Source organism: Strongylocentrotus purpuratus, unplaced genomic scaffold, assembly GCF_000002235.5.
Source record: "Strongylocentrotus purpuratus isolate Spur 01 unplaced genomic scaffold, Spur_5.0 spur5_scaffold_20, whole genome shotgun sequence".
Lineage (NCBI taxonomy): Eukaryota > Metazoa > Echinodermata > Echinoidea > Camarodonta > Strongylocentrotidae > Strongylocentrotus > Strongylocentrotus purpuratus.
This window is the reverse complement of record NW_022145606.1, coordinates 29000002-29027897: the sequence shown is the minus strand read 5'-3', so window position 1 is coordinate 29027897 and position 27896 is coordinate 29000002. Positions and strand designations below refer to the sequence as shown.

The following is a 27896-nucleotide window of genomic DNA, read 5'->3' as shown; positions in this document are numbered from 1 at the left end:
GGAGGCAGAATTACAAAAGAATGTCGGCTGCCGAGATTTTTCTCTTCTTTCCGATCCCCATTGCGGGGGGAAATAAGATTCACTACGGTGCATGCAAGTCGTACGCAGTACATGGGAGTACATGATTGTATACGCTTCGAACGCAGTACCGGTACCTCAAAACTTTCCTGATCTCTCGCTTTCGCTTTTCCCGGATCTGATTTGAACGCAATCGGAAACTCATTACTGCATTATATCATAATTTCATTACCTGGTGATTTATGTTGACAAGGAGAATTAACGCCGCTAACCATCAGACAACTGTTGGAAGTACATAAGTGTTAAGCCAGGGGAGTTGGTAAGTTTACTTGTGTTATACATTATTTGGATTCGTGATCTTTGCAAGTTTGTGGTATATTTCGATCAAGGAGTTGCGGTTGGCTCAGTCGGTAAATGTCTGCCTATCGGACCAAAGATCTCGGGTTCGAATCCCACGCAGGTGGGTGACTGAAGCCTGCGTTTTATGTTAACGTGCCCCTCCCCTTGTTTCATAGACGCAGGTTAAGTAGTGGAAGACACTCCGTCTCTCGGATATGACGTTAAATGGAGGCCCCGCGTACAATGACAATGACAATTTATTCTCATACAGGAAAGTCACCACACTTGCACGTTAAGAACCCACTGCACTATTCGTATATAGTAGGGGGGAAACCCCGGTGTATCGGTCCACCTGCACACCCGCAATCAGGCCGAGTATACAGTATGATAAAAATCATGTAGTGCTTAAAAAGTCGTATTTGAAGAAATTGGAACACGTTTTATATCACCGAGGGAAGTAGTGAATGAATGGATGGATTTGTTAATAAGCAAGTGGCAAGACGGGTTAATCTTCTGATGTAAAGTGGAATAGTGCTTTCGAAGCAGCCACTTTAAAACGTTTTGCGATAGATGAGAGCCTGGATGTGGGAATACTTAGTTTTTATTATAGTTGTGAGTTTTTGAACGCAAGTTAAAGAGCTGGTTTGGAGGGTGTTTTAACTTTAACATTTCACGCTCACGTATCACAAGTCAAGCAGAAACGTGTATCGTTCTACTCAGCCCCGTACGCAGGATTTTTTTCAAAGTTAACATTTATAAATCGGTCCGAAAATTTCGCAACGACTCAGCCGACCGCTGAATAAGCGGGGGGCATATTTTTTTTTTTTTTTTTTTTTTTTTTTTTTTATAAAAAAAAAAAAAAAAAAAAATCAAAAGGGGGGGGAGGGGTTAGGTTTTTTAGGGGGGTTTACATACATAAAAATTACCTAAGGGGGGGGGGGTTAACCCCCCCCCCCCTACGTACGCGCCTGGTTCTACTAACCTTCTTCGATCCATGAATGTGATTATTACAGGGGTCATCCATGCATTTTACAAAGATGCCAGAGTTCAAAAGACTCTCTCAGAATCTGGGAGGCAATAAAAGGGATTAGCTGATCTTCTTTGTTATTACCATCGCTGAGGAATGTTTTTAAGCCGTTTCATAGAAATAATCTTACGATTAACCTACAGTATGTCGAAGGTCTGTACGCCTATACTGCTCTCGGTACATAATTATTATGACTGCATGTGCCTGTATTTTTCTTCTTCCCTGATTCCTATTTCGATATCTGATAGCCCCCCCCCCCCCCCCCCCCCCGTGAATGGAGGGATACCATATCGTGTCCCCAAACTCTCCGGCTCTCGTACACCGGACTTATGCTGAAAGGGGGGTGCTGGGAACACGCATATGCGTACCCTTAATAACACTGATTTGGGGGCCGGGCTCTGATTCCTATTTCGACATCTGATTTTATTCTAATGAGGAGGGGTTTTCCACTTTTTATTCGATGTTTCTGTCTTTTAAGTGGTTACAAAGAAAAGCCATTGGGTAAATTTTAAATTTTTGACCAATTTTTAGGAATAGATTCCTACTCGATCGTACTGGTACATGTCAATAAATACACTGTATGTCTGTTTTCTTCTTTTTCTTGATTCCAACTTTGATATCCGACTTTTTCTTGTTATGAGGAGGAGGTTCCACTTTATTTGATCTTTCTATTTTGTATGTCTGTACAAAGAAAAGCCATTTGGTGAGTTGGACGAAAATTAAAGAATGCACATGTGGATATAACTGTGCCTGCATTTTTCTTCTTTATTTATTTCTATTTTGATATTCGATTTTTGTTTAAAAGAGGAGGGGCTTCAATTTCATTTGATATTTCCGTTTTTTATGTGGGTACAGAGAAAAGCCATTGGGTAAATTTTGGCTAAAACATAGGAATAGATTCCTACTCCTACTGGAAACCTGGATATATATATACACTGTACGATTGTGCCTGCATTTTCTTCTTTTTCGATTCCTTCTTTGATATCCGACTTTTTATTTCAATGAGAAGTAGCTAGGTTCCATTTTATTTGATCTTTCTATTTTGTTTGTCTGTACAAAAACAAGCCATTCGGTAAGTTTTGACGACAATTTAGGAATACACGACCGTGTTATTGTGGATATAACCATGTACGTACGTACCCATGATATGACTGTGCCTGTATTTTTTTTGTAATGTTATTTTGATATCTGATAAATTATGTTGCTTAATGGGAGGAGATTCCATTTCTTTTATATATTCTCCTTTTTTATGTGTGTACAAAGAAAAGTCATTGGGTAAACTTTGACGAGATACTTTAAGTTGTGCACGTTATCATAACGTGTAAAACTTAAATTAACTAATGTCTTTGCTTTTCTTTCAATAATGTAAACTGAGCATTGTGGAAGACCAGCATTTGTATGTGTTTCGTACATTTACTTTTATTATAAATCAAATCCTCGTTCATTCATTGAAATTGTTTGCTAGCTGAAAAGTCTACTACAGAAATATATGTTAAGTCATTTCGGGGGCTACTTTTCAAGCTTGCTTGCATGAAAATAGCACTCTTTAATTTGTTTTGCATTAAACTCTATGCAAATTTTTTTGGGCCCTTTTATGACTTTCGGGGGCTCTTTTGGGCATTTCGGGGGCTAATTCGTCCCGAGCCCCGTGTATTTCCCCTGGTAACTATATAAATTAATACATAACTAAATGACGAGGGGCGTCCATTTGTTACGTGTAGGCCTACATAAAAAAAAACACTGTGTAAATATATATAGGTATAATTTAAGCGGTGTGTCAATAAAGGATTTACAGTAACCTTTTCAAATGACAAGGAGAACTCAAATAGTTTTGATTGAACACTCTGAAGTAGAGTATAGAGTCAATAAGATCTGGGGTCCGTTTCACAAAGCCTTTTTTCAATGACAAATGACAAAAATGAGTGACAAATCTGCTGATAACTAATCAGAAGCAAGGATTTCAGTAGCTTATAACAACAACTGTCATTTGTCACTGATGACAAGTTTTGTGAAACGCCCCCCTGGAGACTACAAGAAAAGGTTACAATAATTACCATGAACCCGTGACATTTCGAATTCAGTACACAATACAAACAAAGGATTATTGATATAGTAACAAATCGTTGGCTTTCAAAGGAATGTACAAGTGGAGAAGGTAAACACGGTCTGGGTGGATTTGTATTGCTTTCAATAAAATATGAAAGACTAACGAATATCGAAAATAATATCGCTCGTGACATCCGTTTGTCTCGCAATGTGTGGTCAACAAGGGATCAAAAGATCACGACGTTTCGTGCGCCGCTGCAACACTTTGTCAGGTATTGTCCTGCTAATAAGAATTTGTTTTGATGAAACGAAAACAAAACTAAAAGATATTTAATTTATATGAAGCAAGAGAAAAGAATGTAGATAAATTCGAGAAAAATCAGTAGAATAGTTACGAGTAACATTTAAATCAAGAGATGGATCAGAAGTGTCCTAGGCGTATTTAGAAAATGTTCAGGGAAGGGGATATTTGAAGGAAAAACAGTTTTGTTGCATTGAATTATTAAATCAACATCATCTTCATCATCATTATAGTCACCATGATGTGTGGGGCAGGTTGGATATGAGCAGCTGTATAGGGCCTTTGAGGGAGTTTTTAATCCGGGGGGTATTAATCCCTTTTAATTACTTAATCCTTTTTAATGACTTCCATAAAACAATAGGGAAGAGGAAATGAAATTTAACGAGCTATTTCCGGTCAGGATGTGTGTTAATTAATGCAGGTATTTCCTGTCAGGATGTGTGTGAATTAATGCAGGTAGTTTTTTCATGGAAAGGGTGGCATCTGGGTCATAAAACTTGAATTATGAGGGTCTTTCCTCTGGAGGAAGTGTTTACATCATGAGTCATCATCATCATGGGAGAGGTCTGGGGATGGACGTGTTACTGGTAGGACGGGCAATGACCAAATGACCAAAACAATGGGCCTGTGCCAGGTATGTTGTTTGTACGCAGGTACGTATCCGAGCAATGAGAATGCGAGGATCGTTCTTGTTGGAGTGACGTCACCATTGTGCGTGCTTGTGATTGGATGAGGGAAAAGGAAGGGGTGACTGAGAGGGCGTAACCTAAGGGGTGAGGTAAGGTATAAACGTCGGAGGATTCGCACCATTTTATATCATAGACATCAGCGCTAAATTAGTGAATCATGCATGAGCCATTCATAGCTAATTAGCATTAATTAAAAGAACAATAGACTAATTAAGAGCTCCTTCCCGCATTTCCATCTTGAATTAGCAATTTTTCCTCTTTGATTGTCAGAAGAGCGGAAGTTTTCAGACGCTGCGAATGGATGATTTCAATTAATCGTCTTGCTTTTGATTGGTGAAAGAAGACCCATGCTTGGTGGTGATTGGGCAACTAATTAAAAGAGTGCGTTGTGATTAGTCGTGGGGTGTGGTGCATTGAGACGTGTAGTGAAGAGACTAAATATACACCAGGGTGGTGTTGAGATAAGGTATCACATTCAGCACTGAGCTATACAATTCGTACTTTGAAAGCATCTCTATAGCATATACCACACATAGGTCTAACTCTTCATATATAACCATGATGGCCACTCGCTCACCGAAAAAGTCTACCACTACAACAGCCACCATCCACAACACTGTGTTAAACACGCCAAAGGTCAGGATGATACCAGAGAACAACGCCACCAATGTCTTACATCGGGCCAGTTTTTCAATGTCTCCGGTGGAGCAGAAGAAGCTCAAACCAGCAACCCCTCCTGAAATCTTGGCAATGAGGGTAAGTGTCCATAGTCAAGTAATATACTGATTTGTTTTACAAATTCAATATATCATGTTATGCTATGTGTTATTAATTTTGTTTGTAAACTTTTGTAATTCGGCTTAACGCCGCGATGAAAGTTTTCTTTGAAATAAACCATTTTGAATTGATTTGATTGAATTATATTATATGTATACTCTTTAATTTAAATGTTAATACTATACCTTACTGTCTTTGAAAATAAGAGTATCTTTGCATTAATAGAAGCATTGCAAGTGAACTGCGTGAGAGAAGTGAAGCATGCGTATGCATTCCAACAAACTCGATTTAAAACAATTATATTTATGGTGTTGTCTTCTTTTCTTCTTTTTTTGTTGTTGTATCATAGGCACAAGGTGACAGAAAATGTGAAAGTTGGATTACGGGTAAGGAAGAGGCGGGGTGTCATTTTAGTCAGGAGATAATTAATGTGGAAAAATGTAAATTTGAAGCAGGTTCGAAACCATTTCATTTGGGTGGGAAGCGTTTTGCTGTAGTCAAGAAATTCAGGGGAGTCCCATACGTGAACATTCGAGAATACTACAACACGAAAGGTACTAACAGGATGCTCCCGGGGCAGAAGGGTATCAATTTAACGGGAGAAAATTGGTGGAAATTGGTCAAGGCCAAATTTGAAATCAGCGATGCTGTCAGAGATTTGAGTAACGTGAAGAAATAGTTTTACAACTTGATGTTTTTGTTTGGGGTTTTGGTTTTTTGATAATACAACATAATAAACAAAAAGGAAGAATAAAAAAGAAATTAAAAAAAGTAGATAGTTCAAAAAATACCTGATTGACGCTCCTCCCTTTTTTCCGCGACCAGGATACAATCGCCGAAAATGAATCAAAAACTTTCAAGATCCTTGCTCACTGCAGATGGACAGCTATCTCCTTCACCACCACTCACACCAGAAGTCGCGATTATCGGATATTCTCCATCGAGACCCCCAGTTGTCCGCCAACTGCGGAGGCAGAATGCAGTCATAGAAGGAGTGACTACCCCAAGGGGAACAAGCAGACCTCCATCTCCATCATCCTCCTCGGGTCAGATGGAAGTAGACGTACCTGAAAAGGTCCTTAGAAGTCTCCAGAAACTTAGCAGAAAGCGAGGAGATGGAGGTGGCTGCGGAGGAGGAGGAGGAAGAGAAGGACGACAGACTAGACACAGATGTCAGATTGCAGGAGACGGTGACGATGGAGGCGAAAGACGACATACATTTTCCTGTAGCACCTGTCCTACACTGTAATAGCCGTCAAGGCACTTTAGGGTCTTATAAACGAGGCGGTGCATCAGTCGTGCACAGGATGCAGACTCAACTATCCTAGCCAGAAAGACCATGAGGACTGTATGTGGTTAGAGTGGTCAGACACGACAGACAAGTATTTCGATGAGGCCATCACCAAGCTCACCAAGGAACGATACTTTTGCATCGTTAAATTGGTTTACATCGTAATCGTGAATAAAATGTTTGAGGAGGAGTTGGACGCTTGCGTGCATGGAAGGAGCCACACATTTGTTCACAACGAACTGAAAAAGAAGGACGTTTTGTCAATCATCATGAGCAAACTAAAGGAGCTTTAACCGGAAATTTTAAAAAGTGGATTTCGTTTACCCTTTTGAAGTAATGTATCCACGTTGTTTGTTTTTTAAACAAAAATTCTTTATAATGTATAGGTTAAATAAAAGTAGCAATGACGTTTGCGAATGAAAAAAAATAGAACATTACTTTTGTTGCATTCTCATATTTTCGTGCAAATAGTTTTCCCGCTTGCAACCAGATTGAAGTGTATGCTGAATGTCATTAGTGATGTGCACGTGGACGTGACGATTGGGTATTGGAAGAATACGTGGGAAAGATATACTCATACGAAGCATGAGACTTCAAAGGGGGAGGGGGAGAATGATCGACTCGTGCAAAACAATCTTATAAAGAAAAAGTCATAACACTTTTTTTGTGGCTCCTTCCATGCACGCAAGCGTCCAACTCCTCCTCAAACATTTTATTCACGATTACGATGTAAACCAATTTAACGATGCAAAAGTATCGTTCCTTGGTGAGCTTGGTGATGGCCTCATCGAAATACTTGTCTGTCGTGTCTGACCACTCTAACCACATACAGTCCTCATGGTCTTTCTGGCTAGGATAGTTGAGTCTGCATCCTGTGCACGACTGATGCACCGCCTCGTTTATAAGACCCGAAAGTGCCTTGACGGCTATTACAGTGTAGGACAGGTGCTACAGGAAAATGTATGTCGTCTTTCGCCTCCATCGTCACCGTCTCCTGCAATCTGACATCTGTGTCTAGTCTGTCGTCCTTCTCTTCCTCCTCCTCCTCCGCAGCCACCTCCATCTCCTCGCTTTCTGCTAAGTTTCTGGAGACTTCTAAGGACCTTTTCAGGTACGTCTACTTCCATCTGACCCGAGGAGGATGATGGAGATGGAGGTCTGCTTGTTCCCCTTGGGGTAGTCACTCCTTCTATGACTGCATTCTGCCTCCGCAGTTGGCGGACAACTGGGGGTCTCGATGGAGAATATCCGATAATCGCGACTTCTGGTGTGAGTGGTGGTGAAGGAGATAGCTGTCCATCTGCAGTGAGCAAGGATCTTGAAAGTTTTTGATTCATTTTCGGCGATTGTATCCTGGTCGCGGAAAAAAGGGAGGAGCGTCAATCAGGTATTTTTTGAACTATCTACTTTTTTTAATTTCTTTTTTATTCTTCCTTTTTGTTTATTATGTTGTATTATCAAAAAACCAAAACCCCAAACAAAAACATCAAGTTGTAAAACTATTTCTTCACGTTACTCAAATCTCTGACAGCATCGCTGATTTCAAATTTGGCCTTGACCAATTTCCACCAATTTTCTCCCGTTAAATTGATACCCTTCTGCCCCGGGAGCATCCTGTTAGTACCTTTCGTGTTGTAGTATTCTCGAATGTTCACGTATGGGACTCCCCTGAATTTCTTGACTACAGCAAAACGCTTCCCACCCAAATGAAATGGTTTCGAACCTGCTTCAAATTTACATTTTTCCACATTAATTATCTCCTGACTAAAATGACACCCCGCCTCTTCCTTACCCGTAATCCAACTTTCACATTTTCTGTCACCTTGTGCCTATGATACAACAACAAAAAAAGAAGAAAAGAAGACAACACCATAAATATAATTGTTTTAAATCGAGTTTGTTGGAATGCATACGCATGCTTCACTTCTCTCACGCAGTTCACTTGCAATGCTTCTATTAATGCAAAGATACTCTTATTTTCAAAGACAGTAAGGTATAGTATTAACATTTAAATTAAAGAGTATACATATAATATAATTCAATCAAATCAATTCAAAATGGTTTATTTCAAAGAAAACTTTCATCGCGGCGTTAAGCCGAATTACAAAAGTTTACAAACAAAATTAATAACACATAGCATAACATGATATATTGAATTTGTAAAACAAATCAGTATATTACTTGACTATGGACACTTACCCTCATTGCCAAGATTTCAGGAGGGGTTGCTGGTTTGAGCTTCTTCTGCTCCACCGGAGACATTGAAAAACTGGCCCGATGTAAGACATTGGTGGCGTTGTTCTCTGGTATCATCCTGACCTTTGGCGTGTTTAACACAGTGTTGTGGATGGTGGCTGTTGTAGTGGTAGACTTTTTCGGTGAGCGAGTGGCCATCATGGTTATATATGAAGAGTTAGACCTATGTGTGGTATATGCTATAGAGATGCTTTCAAAGTACGAATTGTATAGCTCAGTGCTGAATGTGATACCTTATCTCAACACCACCCTGGTGTATATTTAGTCTCTTCACTATACGTCTCAATGCACCACACCCCACGACTAATCACAACGCACTCTTTTAATTAGTTGCCCAATCACCACCAAGCATGGGTCTTCTTTCACCAATCAAAAGCAAGACGATTAATTGAAATCATCCATTCGCAGCGTCTGAAAACTTCCGCTCTTCTGACAATCAAAGAGGAAAAATTGCTAATTCAAGATGGAAATGCGGGAAGGAGCTCTTAATTAGTCTATTGTTCTTTTAATTAATGCTAATTAGCTATGAATGGCTCATGCATGATTCACTAATTTAGCGCTGATGTCTATGATATAAAATGGTGCGAATCCTCCGACGTTTATACCTTACCTCACCCCTTAGGTTACGCCCTCTCAGTCACCCCTTCCTTTTCCCTCATCCAATCACAAGCACGCACAATGGTGACGTCACTCCAACAAGAAAGATCCTCGCATTCTCATTGCTCGGATACGTACCTGCGTACAAACAACATACCTGGCACAGGCCCATTGTTTTGGTCATTTGGTCATTGCCCGTCCTACCAGTAACACGTCCATCCCCAGACCTCTTCCATGATGATGATGACTCATGATGTAAACACTTCCTCCAGAGGAAAGACCCTCATAATTCAAGTTTTATGACCCAGATGCCACCCTTTCCATGAAAAAACTACCTGCATTAATTCACACACATCCTGACAGGAAATACCTGCATTAATTAACACACATCCTGACCGGAAATACCTCGTTAAATTTCATTTCCTCTTCCCTATTGTTTTATGGAAGTCATTAAAAAGGATTAAGTAATTAAAAGGGATTAATACCCCCGGATTAAAAACTCCCTCAAAGGCGTCTGTACACTTTCTTTCTTTTTCTTTTTTAAAACTTTCTTTCATTACGTTATTTTTTTTTCTTTAACATTTTGTATAATTTGTTGGATCATTTTGTACGATTCGATATGTTTAACCCCATTTCAAGACTTGATGTAAAAAGTATTAATACCTGTACATTTTCTTACTTTATTTTTATATTTTACTTTCCGTCAAGACGTTATTCCTTGTTTCTATACAGACCCGACATGAATTTTTTTCTCGTAATAATGTACAAGTTCCGACAAGATTGAGAGCTACTTTTATATGGATGCATGTTTAAGAAACGAATTGTATATATTTTTATTTTATTTTTTATTTTTATTTATTTTTTGTCATTTTTTTTTGATAGCCAGGACGGCCCTTTTAATATCGAATAATGATCTTCGAAGGGGGCCCCGTCTTTATAGTTCAAATGCATTTATAATGAAAAAACATATTATATAAATTATAATACAATAGAAACAAGAATAAAGTACAACAATATTCAAAACTAAGATTTAGAACAATGACACAGCATAACTCCAAAAAAACAGGTTTACAAAATATGACAATACAGTCATACAATATCAATATAAATATGAATCAAAAGACAGAAATCGTTTCTCAGAGGGCATTCACAATACTTATCTGTTCATATTACATCTTCAATGATAATGAAGATAATATACTTGTACGTAATTCAGGCGATAGGGTGCTCCACATGAGTGAACCTTAGTAGGTCTTGTGATTAAGAGTAGGGAATGTTCCGCATGTCTCGTATAAATGAACATTGGTACAGAATTCTCGGAATAATAATTGTTTTCAGCTCCAAAGGTATACAAAAATTGGTGTGTGGATTGTATGCATATTATAGATAAAATGTGGTACTCCATTCTTCGACAAACCGATTGCCAAGAAATTTCAGATAACATAAAAAACATGAGGTGTAGAAATCTGCTTTCAATACAAGTCTTGCATAGTAGAATGCGTTGAGATGTAGAAGCATCTCGCCTAGCGAGATGCGTCTTCGTGATTTTACGGAGACACATCTCATTGTTGACAGAAAGTTAAATCAAAACAATTTAAAACAAATAAAAAAAAGTCTACAGGCGTTAACACTTTTTTTTTTTTTGTTTTTTTGCATCTAGTCTTCAAAGTGGTAGGAAAAAAAAGATCGGTTGGTGCAAAAATGATCTTTAAAAAAAAAAAGTATAAAATCTATTTCAAAGAAAAAGAAATAACGTCTTGAGAGAATCAAAGTGGAAAAAAAAAATGATCGGTTCGTGCAAAATGATCAACAACAAAAAAAAAATGATCGACTCCTGCAAAATAATCTTATAAAGAAAAAGTTATAACACTTAAAGAAAAAAAAAAGCATCTTGACAGAAAGTTAAAACAAAACAAAAATGTTAAAACAAAATTTTAAAAAGCGTACAGGCGTTAACACTTTTTTGCATCAAGTCTTCAAAGTGGAAAAAAAGATCGATTCGTGCAAAATTATCTTTTAAAGAAAAAGTTATACATCTTTTTTAAAGAAAAAGAAATAACGCCTTTAAAGAATCACGTCTTCAAAGAAGAAAAAAAATATGATCGGTTCGTGCAAAATGATCTACAAAAAAAATATATATATATATTATGAAACTTTTTAAAACGTAATGACAGAAAGTTTTTTTTTTGTTTAAAGAAAAAAAAATTAAGAAGGTGTAAAGGCGCAAATGCTCTTTGTACGTCAAGTCAGGCGCTAATGCTTTTTTTTTTGTTCTACATCAAGACTTCAAAGGGGGAGGTGGAGAATGATCGACTCGTGCAAAACAATCTTATAAAGAAAAAGTCATAACACTTTTTCAAAGAAAAATAAATAACGTCTTGACAAAAAGTTAAAACAAAATTTTTAAAACAAATTTTAAAAAAAGCGAACAGGCGTTAACATTTTTTTTTTGCATCAATTTTTCAAAGTGAAAACAAAAAAAATTATTGGTTTGTGAAATTGATTTTGTTTTGTCCAAAAGATAGTGGTCAACAATTTAATAATAAATCAATCAACTGTGGGTTCACAAGTTTCCATAGTTTGAAAGTTCTTTATAAGGCAGAACGTAAAGCAAGACGTAATTAAATATAAGTATGTCATACGAATATCATAACGTCTATAGACTTAAAATTACTCTGCCGTTTTGTCGTACACATTATTTATGTTTCTGTTTAAAAAAAAAAAAAATCATTTGCAGTTAGCGATTCCATAACCTGTTATAACCTATATTTGTTCTCAATTGGTAATTGTTATCGCTTTTTTTTCTTCTTTTTGGTATCAATACGCGCTTTGTGTCTACACTGAATAGACATTACAAGAGACAAATACTTGTACTTGTCTTAAGAAAACCAATGACGCCATAGCATAAATAAAAGTGCAAAAAGTTTGATCATTATTTGTTTACATTTCTAATAAAAGAGAGAACTAATTCGTGTCAACTGCTTATAAAAAAATTTTAAAAAAATCAGACTGCTGATCATTGTCTCAAGTAGGTAAAATAATCGAATAATTGAAAGAGACGTTACGCGAAGACACGAATCACAGTGTCTTGTCAAAATTATAACGTCTAATCATTTTCCTATTGCTACCTTTACATATGTCATTTCAAGTGGCAAATCCGCCAAGTCCATCTGCTATACATCAACTATCCCATACGCTATGACTCTACTTCTCATAAATTTCCGTCTCACAACGGACGATGAATAGTATAGGTAACACCAAGGTAACATCACTTTCCAGTCATTGCTTTATTTGTTTTCTCGACATCTCAATCACACCTTCTTTCTTGACAAATCGAAATAGTTTCTCACCACCACTAATATCAGTTTCATGCTTCGGATGAGTATATCTTTCCCACGTATTCTTCCAATACCCAATCGTCACGTCCACGTGCACATCACCAATGACATTCAGCATACACTTCAATCTGGTTGCAAGCGGGAAAACTATTTGCACGAAAATATGAGAATGCAACAAAAGTAATGTTCTATTTTTTTTTTCATTCGCAAACGTCATTGCTACTTTTATTTAACCCATACATTATAAAGAATTTTTGTTTAAAAAACAAACAACGTGGATACATTACTTCAAAAGGGTATACGAAATCCACTTTTTAAAATTTCCGGTTAAAGCTCCTTTAGTTTGCTCATGATGATTGACAAAACGTCCTTCTTTTTCAGTTCGTTGTGAACAAATGTGTGGCTCCTTCCATGCACGCAAGCGTCCAACTCCTCCTCAAACATTTTATTCACGATCACGATGTAAACCAATTTAACGATGCAAAAGTATCGTTCCTCGGTGAGCTTAGTGATGGCCTCATCGAAATACTTGTCTGTCTTGTCTGGCCACTCTAACTACATACAGTCCTCATGGTCTTTCTGGCTAGGATAGTTGAGTCTGCATCCTGTGCACGACTGATGCACCGCCTCGTTTATAAGACCCGAAACTGCCTTGACGGCTATTACAGTGTAGGACAGGTGCTACAGGAAAATGTATGCCGTCTTTCGCCTCCATCGTCACCGTCTCCTGCAATCTGACATCTGTGTCTAGTCTGTCGTCCTTCTCTTCCTCCTCCTCTTCCTCCGCAGCCACCTCCATCTCCTCGCTTTCTGCTAAGTTTCTGGAGACTTCTAGGACCTTTTCAGGTACGTCTACTTCCATCTGACCCGAGGAGGATGATGGAGATGGAGGTCTGCTTGTTCCCCTTGGGGTAGTCACTCCTTCTATGACTGCATTCTGCCTCCGCAGTTGGCGGACAACTGGGGGTCTCGATGGAGAATATCCGATAATCGCGACTTCTGGTGTGAGTGGTGGTGAAGGAGATAGCTGTCCATGTGCAGTGAGCAAGGATCTTGAAAGTTTTTGATTCATTTTCGGCGATTGTATCCTGGTCACGGAAAAAGGGAGGAGCGTCAATCAGGTATTTTTTGAACTATCTACTTTTTTTAATTTCTTTTTTATTCTTCCTTTTTGTTTATTATGTTGTATTATCAAAAAACCAAAACCCCAAACAAAAACATCAAGTTGTAAAACTATTTCTTCACGTTACTCAAATCTCTAACAGCATCGCTGATTTCAAATTTGGCCTCGACCAATTTCCACCAATTTTCTCCCGTTAAATTGATACCCTTCTGCCCCGGGAGCATCCTGTTAGTACCTTTCGTGTTGTAGTATTCTCGAATGTTCACGTATGGGACTCCCCTGAATTTCTTGACTACAGCAAAACGCTTCCCACCCAAATGAAATGGTTTCGAACCTGCTTCAAATTTACATTTTTCCACGTTAATTATCTCCTGACTAAAATGACACCCCGCCTCTTCCTTACCCGTAATCCAACTTTCGCATTTTCTGTCACCTTGTGCCTATGATACAACAACAAAAAAAAAGAAGAAAAGAAGACAACACCGTGAATATAATTGTTTTAAATCGAGTTTGTTGGAATGCATACGCATGCTTCACTTCTCTCACGCAGTTCACTTGCAATGCATCTATTAATGCAAAGATACTCTTATTTTCAAAGACAGTAAGGTATAGTATTAACATTTAAATTAAAGAGTATACATATAATATAATTCAATCAAATCAATTCAAAATGGTTTATTTCAAATAAAACTTTCATCGCGGCGTTAAGCCGAATTACAAAAGTTTACAATCAAAATTAATAACACATAGCATAACATGATATATTGAATTTGTAAAACAAATCAGTATATTACTTGACTATGGACACTTACCCTCATTGCCAAGAGTTCAGGAGGGGTTGCTGGTTTGAGCTTCTTCTGCTCCACCGGAGACATTGAAAAACTGGCCCGATGTAAGACATTGGTGGCGTTGTTCTCTGGTATCATCCTGATCTTAGGCGTGTTTAACACAGTGTTGTGGATGGTGGCTGTTGTAGTGGTAGACTTTTTCGGTGAGCGAGTGGCCATCATGGTTATATATGAAGAGTTAGACCTACGTGTGGTATATGCTATAGAGATGCTTTCAAAGAACGAATTGTAGCTCAGTGCTGAATGTGATACCTTATCTCAACACCACCCTGGTGTATATTTAGTCTCTTCACTACACGTCTCAATGCTCCACAACGCACTCCTTTAATTAGTTGCCCAATCACCACCAAGCATGGGTCTTCTTTCACCAATCAAAAGCAAGACGATTAATTGAAATCATCCATTCGCAGCGTCTGAAAATTTCCGCTCTTCTGACAATCAAAGAGGAAAAATTGCTAATTCAAGATGGAAATGGGGGAAGGAGCTCTTAATTAGTCTATTGTTCTTTTAATTAATGCTAATTAGCTATGAATGGCTCATGCATGATTCACTAATTTAGCGCTGATGTCTATGATGTAAAATGGTGCGAATCCTCCGACGTTTATACCTTACCTCACCCCTTAGGTTACGCCCTCTCAGTCACCCCTTCCTTTTTCCCTCATCCAATCACAAGCACGCACAATGGTGACGTCACTCCAACAAGAAGGATCCTCGCATTCTCATTGCTCGGATACGTACGTACCTGCGTACAAACAACATAACTGGCACAGGCCCATTGTTTTGGTCATTTGGTCATTGCCCGTCCTACCCGTAACACGTCCATCCCCAGACCTCTCCCATGATGATGACTCCATGATGTAAACACTTCCTCCAGAGGAAAGACCCTCATAATTCAAGTTTTATGACCCAGATGCCCCCCCCCCCCCCCTTTCCATGAAAAAACTACCTGCATTAATTCACACACATCCTGACAGGACTACCTGCATTAATTAACACACTTCCTGACCGGAAATACCTCGTTAAATTTCATTTCCTCTTCCCTATTGTTTTATGGAAGTCATTAAATAGGATTAAGGATTAAAAGGGATTAATACCCCCCGGATTAAAAACTCCCTCAAAGGCCCTATACAGCTGCTGATATGAGCACAAATCAATAGTTTCGTTTTACATTTCGGTCCGTTTTCTTTTAATTAAGTTAAGCCCGATCATGGGACTATAAGTACAAGTTTTATAAAGGAAACTTATAGATTTTCAACCACCGTTCTTTCCAAAGTCCGATTCGGGAGATTTTGATTTGAAGCCCAGCGTCGGGTATACATTTCTACAGTCAAACCTGTCCATAAAGGCCACACAATGGAAATACAATAAGTATTAAAACAGGTGGCCTTTCTCAATATGTCCTTTGGCGCGCTCTTCTAGAGGGAGGAAGTATGTGTGACCGCTTTATGCAGGTGGCCTTTATGGATAGGTGGGCAACCATGGCATGTTTGAATGTAGTAGAATACATACCATATTTTCTTTCACGAGATCGAAACACGGATCTCACTTTTGTTGTGATTTTTTCTTTTAAACCGTCCTCCGCCACTAAATCCCCCACAATAGTATTATCCACCATGGTGCCGTTTCATGAAACCGTCGTTGGTACAAGTTCACCGACATCCAGTTGAAACACGTGTTAAACCTAATACACGTACTTCAATGGGATGTCGGTAAACTTGTACTCGTGACGGTTTTGTGAAACGCTGCCCTATTATACAAGTCATGTATGTGGGCATTCTCCGTTCATGTAGCCAATGGAACAACAATGTTTGTATTTGGTGAAAGAATGCATGACTCAGTACGAACTCGTTATCAAGAATACAGATCAAGTACGAGGACACATAATTTTATAGTTTTTTTGAAGTAAACTACTGTCTGGGTTTTTTGTAAGGATAATCCCTTTATAATTTTGCGTTGGGTGTGCCTTTTATTTTTTTCGAAACTGTAATTAATCCCAGTTACTTTGTTGATTCCATAACAAGTGTTCCAGTTGGTTGATATATATGACGGTTTCGAAAAACCAGTCCTTGACTACAACTCTGGAGCCCAGTATTAAGATTGGAGTTAGAATAAGGGTTAGATACATGTGCTACACGTAGGGTTCGTTTTGGAGTTGGTTTACAGGCAGTTTTTGTAGCTAATCATAGTGAACCAAGTATAATTATGTGCGGGCTTTTCTTCTTTAATTTCTTCTTCTTTTTTGATGCTAAATTGCTACAAAGCAGCAATACTATACAGCACGTTTGAAGAAGCACCTTTGGAGCACATAAGAACGTTATGACGGCTTAGGAACCAGATTACAATGAAAATAAGAAAGGCAAAAGCACCATTCATTACTAAAAGTGTTGTTGAAAGTACTGGAAATTCAGGAAAGGTTTGGAAATCCCTTAAGCGTCTAATGCCTGTTAAGTCTACAGATGAAATTAAGTGTATTGAAAAGGATGCAAAGGAATTGCGTAACAAAAAAGACATAGCAAATGCTTTTAACTCATTCTTTGTTGAAGTTGGCCCTTCCTTGCAAGAAAAATCATCTTTTGTCGATAAGCAATTTGAAGAGTATATCAGAAAATACGATTGTACATGTACCTTCGAAGATATCACAGAAGAACAGATAGTTGAAGTTCTTAAAAATTTACCCCCTAAGAAAACGTCAGGAAGTGACAATATTCCTTCTCTTCTATTGAAACCAGTAGCTAATATCATCTCAAAACCCTTAGCGTATATTTTCAATTTAACAATACAAACGGGAAAAATACCAACCCAGCTAAAATGCTCTAGAGTTATACCTGTCCACAAAAATGGGCAGAGGTCAGAAATGGGAAACTATAGGCCAATCTCAATACTATCAGTAATAGCAAAAATACTCGAGAAGCTTATTTTTAATCCATTATATAGTTATTTATCGTCTAATAGTATTATTGACGTGAAGCAATCCGGATTTAGGCCTCAGCACTCAACGGCGACTGCCCTTCTGAATGTCACAGAAGACTGGTTGGATAGTTTGGATAAAGGGGACATTGTTGGAATGGTCACAATCGACCTTAAAAAGGCTTTCGACACGGTTGACCATGCTATCCTCCTTGATAAGCTGAAATTGATTGGACTTGACAAAAGGGCTTGTGAATGGTTCCTTAACTACCTGACTGATAGAAGACAGTACACGGTTGTAAATGGTGTAAAATCAGACGAACTGAATGTAATTTGTGGAATTCCTCAGGGGGCCAATTTAGGCCCCCTACTTTTTACCATATATGTTAATGATTTATCTAATTTTATTAAAAGATGTAGTATATCGTTGTACGCTGATGACACATGCATATATTACCCTGGTAAAACAACAGAAACTATTGAAAATGTCATTAATGCTGATCTTATACGTCTTTCAAAATGGTTGAATTCAAACAAATTATTTCTCAATACTAAAAAATGTGAGGTCACGTTAATTGGATCTAGAACCAAAGTTAAAAATCGAACGATTAATATTTATATTAATGATGTAAAACTCAATCAAATAGATCATTGCAAATACTTAGGTATATAATAGATCACAATCTCGATTGGGATGAATATGTTAATTTTCTGAGAAAAGATATTATTAAAAAGCTGTACCTATTTAAAAGAATAAGGAACTATATATCTCAGAATATTGCACTTATGTTTTATAAAACAATATTACAAAGTAAACTTGACTATTGTGATGTGGTTTGGCGAAATATTATGAAAAAAATCTGTTAAGAAGCTTCAAGTCCTCCAGAATAGAGCCCTCCCTCCGAATTATATTAAAAGTTGATGCCAGATATTCTACAATTTCTCTGTTTCAGCAGTTAAAGCTTGATTTTTTAGAAAAAAGAAGAGATAAACATGCCCTTTACATGTATACAATTGCTAATCATAATTGTCCTAATTACTTGCTAGATTTATTTGAACTAAAAAAATGTAATTATAATATGAGAAATTCAATCAATAATTTTGTACTACCTAAATTAAAAACATGTTTAAAAAAAAAGAGTTTCAGCTATTTCGGTGCGAAATGCTGGAACTCAATCTCACCAGAACTTAAACGTGAGTTATCTGTTATAGATTTCAAACGTAATCTAAATAAGTATATGGAACCAAGAGCCCTTAATGAGTAATCCCCATCCCCTTTTAATATTTCATATTTATTTTTAGTGTATGTTATTTTTGTTTTGTATATATTTATGTTACCATTATTATGTTGAATTATGTTGTATATATTTTATTTTGATATTGTATGTTTTTATGTATATGCACGGCCCTACAGAAGAACAGTCCGCGGGCTGAGGTAGGCCTCCGTGTTTAAATAAATAAATGAAATGAAATGAAATGAAAAATGATAAGGTTGTATAGATGAAAGAATGTTTGATGATTATGTAGGGCCTAATGATAATCACGATGATAAATAGTGTTGTTGTTGTTTCTGTTGTTGTTGTTTTTATTCTTTATATTCTTCTTCGTCTTTCTCATATTTCATTGTTATTATTAATCTTATTTTTAATTTTATTTTTATTTAAGTACGGTATAGTTATTTTGATTATTATTAATATTATTATCTTCATTATTTTTATTGATGTTATCACCTTTCTTGATCTAATAATAATAATAATAGCCTAATAGTCCACTCCAAATTTTATTAAACCGAAACGGAAATTCTTTTTGCCCAATTGATCGTGAGCCCAGCAGCCACTGAGCAGCGCCAGATCGACGTTGCTCCTAACATTAATAATGTTTTCATTATTTTATATGTATGACTTCCTTTCCTACAAGGTCATCGTCATGGTCATCCTGTGCAAGTGCTGTCATTGCATCTTAATCACTGTTTATCATCATCATTACCATATACATTACCATCATTACCATCATTATATCATTGTTATTCTTGATACCGTCATTTATGATGATGATAATGATGTCATTGTGGGTTTTTCCACCTCCTATTCCAGTCATCCCCATTCATCCACCATTCGTCCTATGTGCAAATGTGCTATTGCCATCATCGTCATATATCATCATCATCATCATCACTTCCACTATCGCCAAAATCATCATCATCGCCACCACCATCAACACCACCATCACCATCATTCAAATTCAGGATACAAAAATTCGAACAATAACGAATACAATGAATAAAATGTTAACACAAGTAATTAAATAGAAAATTATGTTCAATTATATCATACAATAAACATGTACGAAGCATACTAATGAGATAAGAAACATATAGTAAATATTTTCAATAATTTCAATTTTTTTTATTTCAATCATCAGCATACATTCACCATGTGTAAACCATGCTGCCGCTGCTGTAGCTTCGACTCGCTCGGATGCAGACTCCGGTCGCTCAAGGTCTTCGGAGCCCTCCTCTTCCTCTTCGGGACCGTGTTTGCCCTCGCTGGCATCGCTATCGGATTCCTCTCCGACCTCTACTTCGATGTCATCTCCCTCCCCGATGTCTTCACCGAGTACATCCTGTATGCTTACCTGGTGGTCACCACCGGGATCGTGGTTAGTGTAACATTATTAACTTTTAGGATTCTGCACGACGAGAACGTGGGCTGCCCTTTTATATTAAGGCAATGTGACGTCCTTTTAAGGCACTGGCAGTGACGTCACATCACAAGGGGCAGTCCGCGTTCTCGTCGTGCTGAATCTAAAAGTCCCTATTATTTGTTCGTTCTGGGGAACGTTTCACAAAACTTGTCATCAGTGACAAGTGACAGTTGTTGTTATAAGCTACTGAAAGCCTTGCTCCTATTATTGCTTCCAGTGAGTGGGAAATGTGTATATGCCTACATTGTGTGCGGGTAAGCCTGAATCCGATGACCGGGGTAATAATATATCTGTAAAGCGCTTAGGCACATGATTGGATCGATGTATAGAGCGCTATATACAAAACGGAATATTATTATTATATGTTATTATTAGCAGATATGTTACTGATATTTGTCATTTCTCATTAAAAAAGGATTTTGTGAAACGGGTCCCTTTTTTACGTTCATCACATATTGTTAGGCTTAACTAAATACGTAGGTCTACCAAAGGAAATTGGGAGGATAGAGCAAGTGCATCAGCAGCTCTTTCCTTGTGGAATAAGTTACCCCTCTCTATTCGGAGGGCAAACACTCTTTCTACTTTTAAAATTAGGCTATAGTGTATGTACCATGGCACCATGAAGTTGTGTGATCTAATGTAAGTTACATTTTAATATTTCTTTAATCTTAAGTATGTTGAATATTAAATTGAATTATTTTTATGCGCCATGTGTATATCTAGAGATGGATATGTTAAACATTATAAATGTTGTTATTATTATTATTATTATTATTATAATTGATGTTTTTGTCTTCAAAGAAATTGGAACCGGTAATAGCAAATTGAAGTCTCAATGATTTTCGTTTCAAATGTATTAATTGCTTTTCCAAATGCATTACTTTTGTTATATATATATATATATATATATGTTGTACATCATCATCAGTGGTGATCTTTCAGTATGACAGGTTCAGTGACTCAAACAGAATTCTACATCAAATGTCTCTCCAAGTACCTCGGTCTTGAGCCATCCGTTTCAGCATTTCATAAACTGTTGCTTCACGTTCATATTGTAAATACAGTTACTAAACAAATTCGTATCGTTGCCCAGTTTTGTAACTCTTGACGTTTTTTAAAAATTAATTTGCCCCGATTTATGTTTATTGAGAATGTGATATATTAAAGCTTACATCTAAAAGTATCCACCAAAGGCCCTTATTGAGCCAGTCAATCTATCTTTCTTGAGTTACGTACAAAGACACATAACAGCACATTAAATTTACAAGGGCTATGAATAATGTAGTCGTTACTGTACCTTCAAAATGGAATCATCCAGTGTAATATAAATGTATTATTCTTGATTTTAGGCACTGGGAACAGGATTAGCTGCTATATACATCGCTAAAACGATGAGTGATGACGACTGCGTAAGTATTTATCCCGTTATGCCTTGTCAACAGCTCTCCAATTTCTTAATTGCGCTTTCTTTCTTTCTTTCTTTCTTTTCCCTTGATCCTTCTCTCACCTGTTGCGCTCTTTTTTCTTATATTTTTGTCATAAACTTACAGGACGATTTCTTTATACTCATCTGAAATCAACAATTCATTTCACAAATTAAACCACGTCCAGATTTATATAATTCCTTAATGGTCGATGATTATAATTATGAAAAAAAAAAAAAAAAAAAAAAAAAAAAAAAAAAAAAAAAAAAAAAAATCATTTTTAAATTTTGTTTAGGCTTAATGTAACGTACAAGCCTAAGTACAGGTGTAGGCCTATATTTAAAAGGGATAACATGCTTATTTTAGACAGTTACGCAGGAATCCTTGATTCAAATATAAATTCACACATTGCGCTAATTAAGCCAGAACCCTTTATGGTGTTCTTCTCTTGATGTTATGATTAGCCTGGCAGTCATCTTGGAAGAAAACAAATCGTAAAAAAGTAATACCCTACCTCTTCCTTCCGGACGAGAAACACGTTATTTTTGTAATTTGCCTTACGATCTCTATTATGATCTTTATACAACCGGGAGGTCGTGGGTTCGAACCCCGGCCGCGTCATACCAAAAGACGTCAAAAGACGGGAGTTGCTGCTACCTTGTTTGGCGTTCAACAATAGGGGATAGAGCAACGTCGATATGGCGCTGCTCAGTGGCTGCCGGGCTCACGATCAATAATTGGGCAAAAAGAATTTCCATTTTCTGTTTAACTTAATAACATTTTGAGTGGACTTTAAAAGATTATTATTATTATTATTATTATCATTATTATACAGAGTACACGCGGTCTCGCCATCTTGGCACTCCTCACCATCGTCTGCTCAATGGCTACAGTAGGAGTCCCAGCGTGGCCGCTCTACGAAGGCGGTTATTTCCTTGAGATCCCGGCAGCGCAGACATCCATGAATATGACCACTTCTATCGCCGTGACTGCAACTCCATTGCCAGTGACAGATGCCCAGAGCGCTGATGGTTCCAATATGACGTCATCAAACATGACGTCATCAGCAAATGAAACCACATCAACAAACGCAACCGCCAGCAGTAACTCTACATCCAATGGGACAATGGACGCTGGTGGTTCCAATATGACGTCATCAAACATGACGTCATCAGCTAATGAAACCACATCAACAAACGCAACCGCCAGCAGTAACTCTACATCAAATGGGACAATGGACGCTGGTGGTTCCAATATGACGTCATCAAACATGACGTCATCAGCTAATGAAACCACATCAACAAACGCAACTGCCAGCAGTAACTCTACATCCAATGAGACAATGGACGCAGGTGGTGCCAATATGACGTCATCAAACATGACGTCATCAGCTAATGAAACCACATCAACAAACGCAACCGCCAGCAGTAACTCTACATCCAATGAGACAATGGACGCAGGTGGTGCCAATATGACGTCATCAAACATGACTTCAGACAATAGCACGGATGCCGTATCTACTACCCCCGATGGCAACAGTACAGTTAACACGAGCGACTCGACATCAATTATGACTACAGGGTACTATACAACTGGGAATTCAACTGGGAATGCGACTGTCTATGCTCCCACGCGGGAACCGATAGATTACGATGAATGGTTATTAATTATGGCTCCTTTCGGGATAATTAGTATCTTCGCCTTCATTTTCATCTTTTTCTGCCTCTTCATATTCTGTATAGCGTGCTGTTGTCCGGAGAGATCAGAGGTGAGGAATTGTTTCATTGCTTTTCCACAATATTTCTTTTTGTCTTTTCCTCATTTTGGGGGTTTAATTCTTTTCCCCGCAATATAGCAACTCTTTAATTCAGTAAACGCAGTTGATGTTTTCATCTCCATCATTTTCTTTTTCGTTCTCTATTGAGATTTTTTTTTTCTCATTTTGTTATAGCTAGTTTACATATGAAACTACATTTTTTCCTTCTAATTATATCCCTGTTTATATAACCCATTTTCTAACATGTATTTTAACTTTTCAAGATTCATACACTGCTGTCTTTATTACTTATTCGTATTCCCTCCCTCTTCAAATTACGATTGCTTCCATAATATCTTCGTCTTTTTGTTTATATCATTTGCATTTTGTTCCCATCTCTCCGATGTATGAGGTGCGTAAATATATTAAATATTATATTCCACATACTAAGAATCTTGCTCTACGATTGGACAAAAGTAAATCACATGATGAAAGATAATTCGACCGTCATTGATGGGAGAAGAAAAGTTCGTTGCACTGTGTAGATAGTACTATCTACACAGTGCAACGCACTTTCTTGTAAAGTACTGCATGCACTGTACGTATCGTACACCGTTTGCTAGCTGTTAATAGATGACTTGTTGCTCTAAAATGACGGTTTGTTCCATCACCTTCACCAACGGTAGTTATTTGCTTAATAGCTTCTGCCGTTCTTATTAAACATATTAAAACCAAAACCTAATTATCAAAACTTTCGTTTTGTTTAAATCGCTCTCAGTTACCGGAAGAATGGGTAAGAAAGTAAAATATTTGTGTTGAATAACTGCATGTCTCCGCGCTGAAGTTATGTATTAAACAGTAAAGGTATATACGAATGTCTAAATTAAACGTGCTTTTAAAAGAATTTGGTCTGTGTAACTTATGCAAACTATTTGAGGACTATTTAGAACACTGCTGCCCGTCTTAAAATATTATTGTAATTCTTTAATTTTTCATCATTTACTTCTGCCTTACATTATTACTTTTGCCAATATAGTGATATTGATACAAATATTCGTAATATTTGACAAACTTAATGCCATTAGGCGAATCATCATTTTTACTATCGAATAAAATAAAACGAAGTCATAATTAAAAATATAATAATAATGATAATGATGATGAATTAATGATGACAACAAAACAAAAACTTATATTTCCTGCTATGAAATGTCATAATAAGGTTCAATAAGATTTTTTTTAAAGCATCGAATTAAAATAGATAGTGAAATGGTGTTGAGGTTATTTTTAAGTATGAAACGAATGTTTTATGATGACTTGTTTCTGATACAAGCGAGCAATACCTTTACAAAAAAAGCATGTAAAATACATATCCATCTCTCTCTCTCTCTCTCTCTAAATATATTTGTGTGTGTGCGTACGCATGGGTGTGTGTATGTTATTCTAGTTTTTAGCTTATGCGGTGGAAGGTCATTTTTTCTTCTTTTTCATATTTCTTCCGGCCGCCCTTTCCTCGGAAACCTCAATTTCTAAAATGCAATGTGGTATATGGTTCTTATTCCATTAGATACGTATTTTAACGAGGGGACCGCCCCCCCTCCTGTTCCCCTAAACCCTCATCGAAAATAAATATATGAAAAAGTGAGAGAAAGAAAGATGACGGAAATTGGATGATGATATGTGAATTGCTAAGCACTCTTCCCTATTCTCACACCCACGCACGTTAAATGAGATAAATGCTTTAAAATAAAGAAACAAAGGCACGCAAGAGAGACTAAAATAATTGGTCTATAATTATTCACCCTTCTTTTCGTCAATTAAAACAGACCCAAATACCATTTTTTTTTTCTTTCTCCCCACAAGATTGATTTGTACACTAAGGTTCTTTTATTTTATATTTTATATCTACTTTTCTCCATTTTCATTTCGCGAAACTGATCGTAGATGACATCGATCTTTTTATTTCTCCTCACAAAAATATTTGTACACTAACGTTCTTTTTTGAAATATTTTATATCTACTTCTCTCCATTTTCATTTTGCGAAACTGATCGTAGCTGACATCGATCTTTTTATTTCTCCTCACAAACATATTTGTACACTAACGTTCTTTTTTGAAATATTTTATATCTACTTCTCTCCATTTTCATTTTGCGAAACAGATCGTAGATGACAGGGATTTGTACAAGAGTTAAACTTGCCGGCGTCGACTTCGAGAAAAATGAGTGCGACATCGGGAGTCTATATAGATGAAACGGCTGGTAGCAACGGTTGGTTTGTCGTGTCTGTATATACGATCCTAAACAGCAAGTGAAAATGCCATCATATCGTTTGTTTGTAGTTGTTGTTGCCCTATATTATCCAGTTTTGTTGGTGTGTGTTTTGGGGAACTTTAATTACCTTTTTAATTCCAATGCAATAACAGTCTGTTTTAAATAAATCCAAAGCGTGATTTGCATACAATATGACCGCAAAGACATTCGAAAAAATTGAATCTAAGTCATTTTCAATAATGCCATTAGCATTATCATGTCCATCATATTTTGTCATGTGCGAACACTAATGGCACTGTCACAAAGAACGGACAAAGAAAGAGGACAAAATATACAGTTCCTCATTCTACCCTCAACAATTGCTGTGGTTGACAAAGGAACATCCCTTCACTGCTATTATGTAAAAATGTGTAGAACAGGTGAATATGCATGTGATAACTGTTCTACACATTTTTACATAATAGCAGTGAAGGGATGTTCCTTTGTCTACCACAGCAATTGTTGAGGGTAGAATGAGGAACTGTATATTTTTGTCCTCTTTCTTTGTCCGTCATGTTCATAGTGTGATCATTGTTTCTACCGGATGTGCATTACGGTATTGAACATGTCCTTGAATGGAATTTGTCTTTGCATCGCGTGCTCACGAGCGAAGATGCATGATTTCAATCATATGTCAATATGCAGTTTCAGGCGGCTAGTAGGTTCTTTCTCGTTGGAACTATTTTATTGCCCTAGTATATACGTGTTGATTCGTCAGCTGTTTAACTCGACTGGTCCGCGCGGGACTATTTTATGCGGTGGTTGGGTTTTTAAAAGTGGGATTATAAGTTTTAATACCACGCTCCAAGTGCCTTCCTCCGTACTCTTAGTGAAATGTTGAACTAATAACTATCTACGGTGTTTATTATGAAACAGGAATGGTAAATAAGTTTTTAAACCACGCTGAAAGTGTCTTTCTTGATATTAATTCTTAATTAGTGAAAATGTTGAACTAAAAAATGTATCATGCCCCCGTGCTAACATGGTGTTGAAAATCGAGCCTTAGATTAAAAGTGTTTTGTGGCTAGAGTGCTTGTTTGATCTGAATGAATAATATCACGACCGAAAAAAAAACTTTCCAAGAAATCTATCCGCCAAGGCAGTTGCATATTGAAACGTGCAAACCATAAAGCACTTAAGGTTGACGGTAATGCCTAAATGATTTCAGTTAGATATACGAAAATTATTGAAAACTGCCCCTGAGTCGCTCTTCTCGAAATATTCTGATCAGAAATCAATCTGCCAACGCTGGAATTTTAGGGATGCTTTTTTTTTAATAACAAAGTGGAAGGCGTCTTTTCTTCTAATTGAATGTGTGTACAAAATGAAATCAAGGTGAAAAGGATCGTTTTTCTCTACCTCGAATCATTAGGCGAAACTGTAATATATATATTACAACCTTGTTTTCTCCTCCTAAAAAGAATACTTTTTTTTTCTCTCAAAAATATTCTTTTAAAGACAGTAACTGAGATGAGCGACAGTAATGAACAATATAACGAGTATTACGGTTTTCAGTGTATCATTTATCGATATGCCTTTAATAATAATTTTTGAGAGAAAATCATTTAAGGAGGAGAAAAGACATGTAATTTTTTATTACAGTTGAACCATTTATTACAATAACTGAGATGAGCGACAATACTAAACATTTTTTTTTGCACTACAACTTATACAAATTGCAATAATATATTTTATTGGACATTATTGTACATGATAACAGTATGCTATTGCCCCTGTTATGTTATTTTCGCCGATTTTTAAGCTCTTTAAAAGAATAATCTTCGATAAAACTGTCCATGTTCTGAAGTTAATTAGTGACATCATTGTACCCCTTTTTCTCTTAGTGTTAATTTGTTGTATTCGATTGTTAAATTGCCAAGGTCTTTCAGAAAATAAATCAATTGCATTGTTATATGAATCTTGCCCTTTTAATGGGAAAGTGCTAAGAATGTGCAACACTCGGAAGAAGAAAACAAAGGAAAGAAAGTTGGCCCTACGGTATATTTTAAATTAAGATTTGAAAACTGATATTCAATATGAAATTATCTTTCCTACATCAACATTAACATAAATAAATCATCTTTAAGCTGATGTGGAATTGAAATTATTATAGCGTACATGTAAAAGTGAGCATAGCCATTTTGC

The 27896-nt window shown here is 37.0% G+C and overlaps 4 protein-coding genes across 13 annotated transcripts; 2 read left to right on the top strand and 2 right to left on the bottom strand.

Moving 5' to 3' along the window:
• Positions 1-53: 53 nt before the first annotated feature.
• LOC115927353 (Y' element ATP-dependent helicase YPR204W-like) lies at positions 54-25916 on the top strand. Of its 3 annotated transcripts, XM_030993141.1 has the most exons (7): positions 54-337; positions 19979-20215; positions 21610-21669; positions 22520-23062; positions 23171-23452; positions 25378-25392; positions 25617-25916. In XM_030993141.1, the coding sequence occupies exons 2-7, from the start codon at positions 19991-19993 to the stop codon at positions 25632-25634; spliced, it is 1143 nt and encodes a 380-aa protein (XP_030849001.1). In that variant the 5' UTR covers positions 54-337; positions 19979-19990; the 3' UTR covers positions 25635-25916. The 3 variants fall into 3 exon arrangements, with proteins under 3 accessions (XP_030849001.1, XP_030848998.1, XP_030849000.1); XM_030993138.1 differs by having other exon boundaries at positions 22520-23452; XM_030993140.1 differs by lacking the exon at positions 25378-25392 and having other exon boundaries at positions 22520-23452; positions 25602-25916.
• Positions 4017-6917, top strand: LOC752530 (putative RNA polymerase II transcriptional coactivator). Of its 3 annotated transcripts, XM_030993147.1 has the most exons (3): positions 4017-5176; positions 5547-5583; positions 6023-6917. In XM_030993147.1, the coding sequence occupies exons 1-3, from the start codon at positions 4979-4981 to the stop codon at positions 6040-6042; spliced, it is 255 nt and encodes an 84-aa protein (XP_030849007.1). In that variant the 5' UTR covers positions 4017-4978; the 3' UTR covers positions 6043-6917. The 3 variants fall into 3 exon arrangements, with proteins under 3 accessions (XP_030849007.1, XP_030849006.1, XP_001179446.2); XM_030993146.1 differs by lacking the exon at positions 5547-5583 and having other exon boundaries at positions 4020-5176; XM_001179446.4 differs by having other exon boundaries at positions 4032-5176; positions 5547-6917.
• Positions 7160-9021, bottom strand: LOC115927354 (putative RNA polymerase II transcriptional coactivator). Of its 3 annotated transcripts, XM_030993150.1 has the most exons (3): positions 8688-9021; positions 8281-8317; positions 7160-7841 (listed from the first exon to the last, which is right to left on the bottom strand). In XM_030993150.1, exons 1-3 carry the CDS (start codon positions 8883-8885, stop codon positions 7822-7824), a joined length of 255 nt encoding a protein of 84 aa, XP_030849010.1. In that variant the 5' UTR covers positions 8886-9021; the 3' UTR covers positions 7160-7821. The 3 variants fall into 3 exon arrangements, with proteins under 3 accessions (XP_030849010.1, XP_030849009.1, XP_030849008.1); XM_030993149.1 differs by lacking the exon at positions 8281-8317 and having other exon boundaries at positions 8688-9009; XM_030993148.1 differs by lacking the exon at positions 7160-7841 and having other exon boundaries at positions 7923-8317; positions 8688-8984.
• Positions 12861-15211, bottom strand: LOC115917974 (putative RNA polymerase II transcriptional coactivator). 4 transcript variants are annotated; one of them, XM_030993145.1, is made up of 3 exons: positions 14615-15211; positions 14206-14242; positions 12861-13767 (listed from the first exon to the last, which is right to left on the bottom strand). In XM_030993145.1, the coding sequence occupies exons 1-3, from the start codon at positions 14810-14812 to the stop codon at positions 13748-13750; spliced, it is 255 nt and encodes an 84-aa protein (XP_030849005.1). In that variant the 5' UTR covers positions 14813-15211; the 3' UTR covers positions 12861-13747. The 4 variants fall into 3 exon arrangements, with proteins under 4 accessions (XP_030849005.1, XP_030849002.1, XP_030849004.1 ...); XM_030993142.1 differs by having other exon boundaries at positions 12861-14242; XM_030993143.1 differs by lacking the exon at positions 14615-15211 and having other exon boundaries at positions 14206-14481.
• Positions 25917-27896: the final 1980 nt, after the last annotated feature.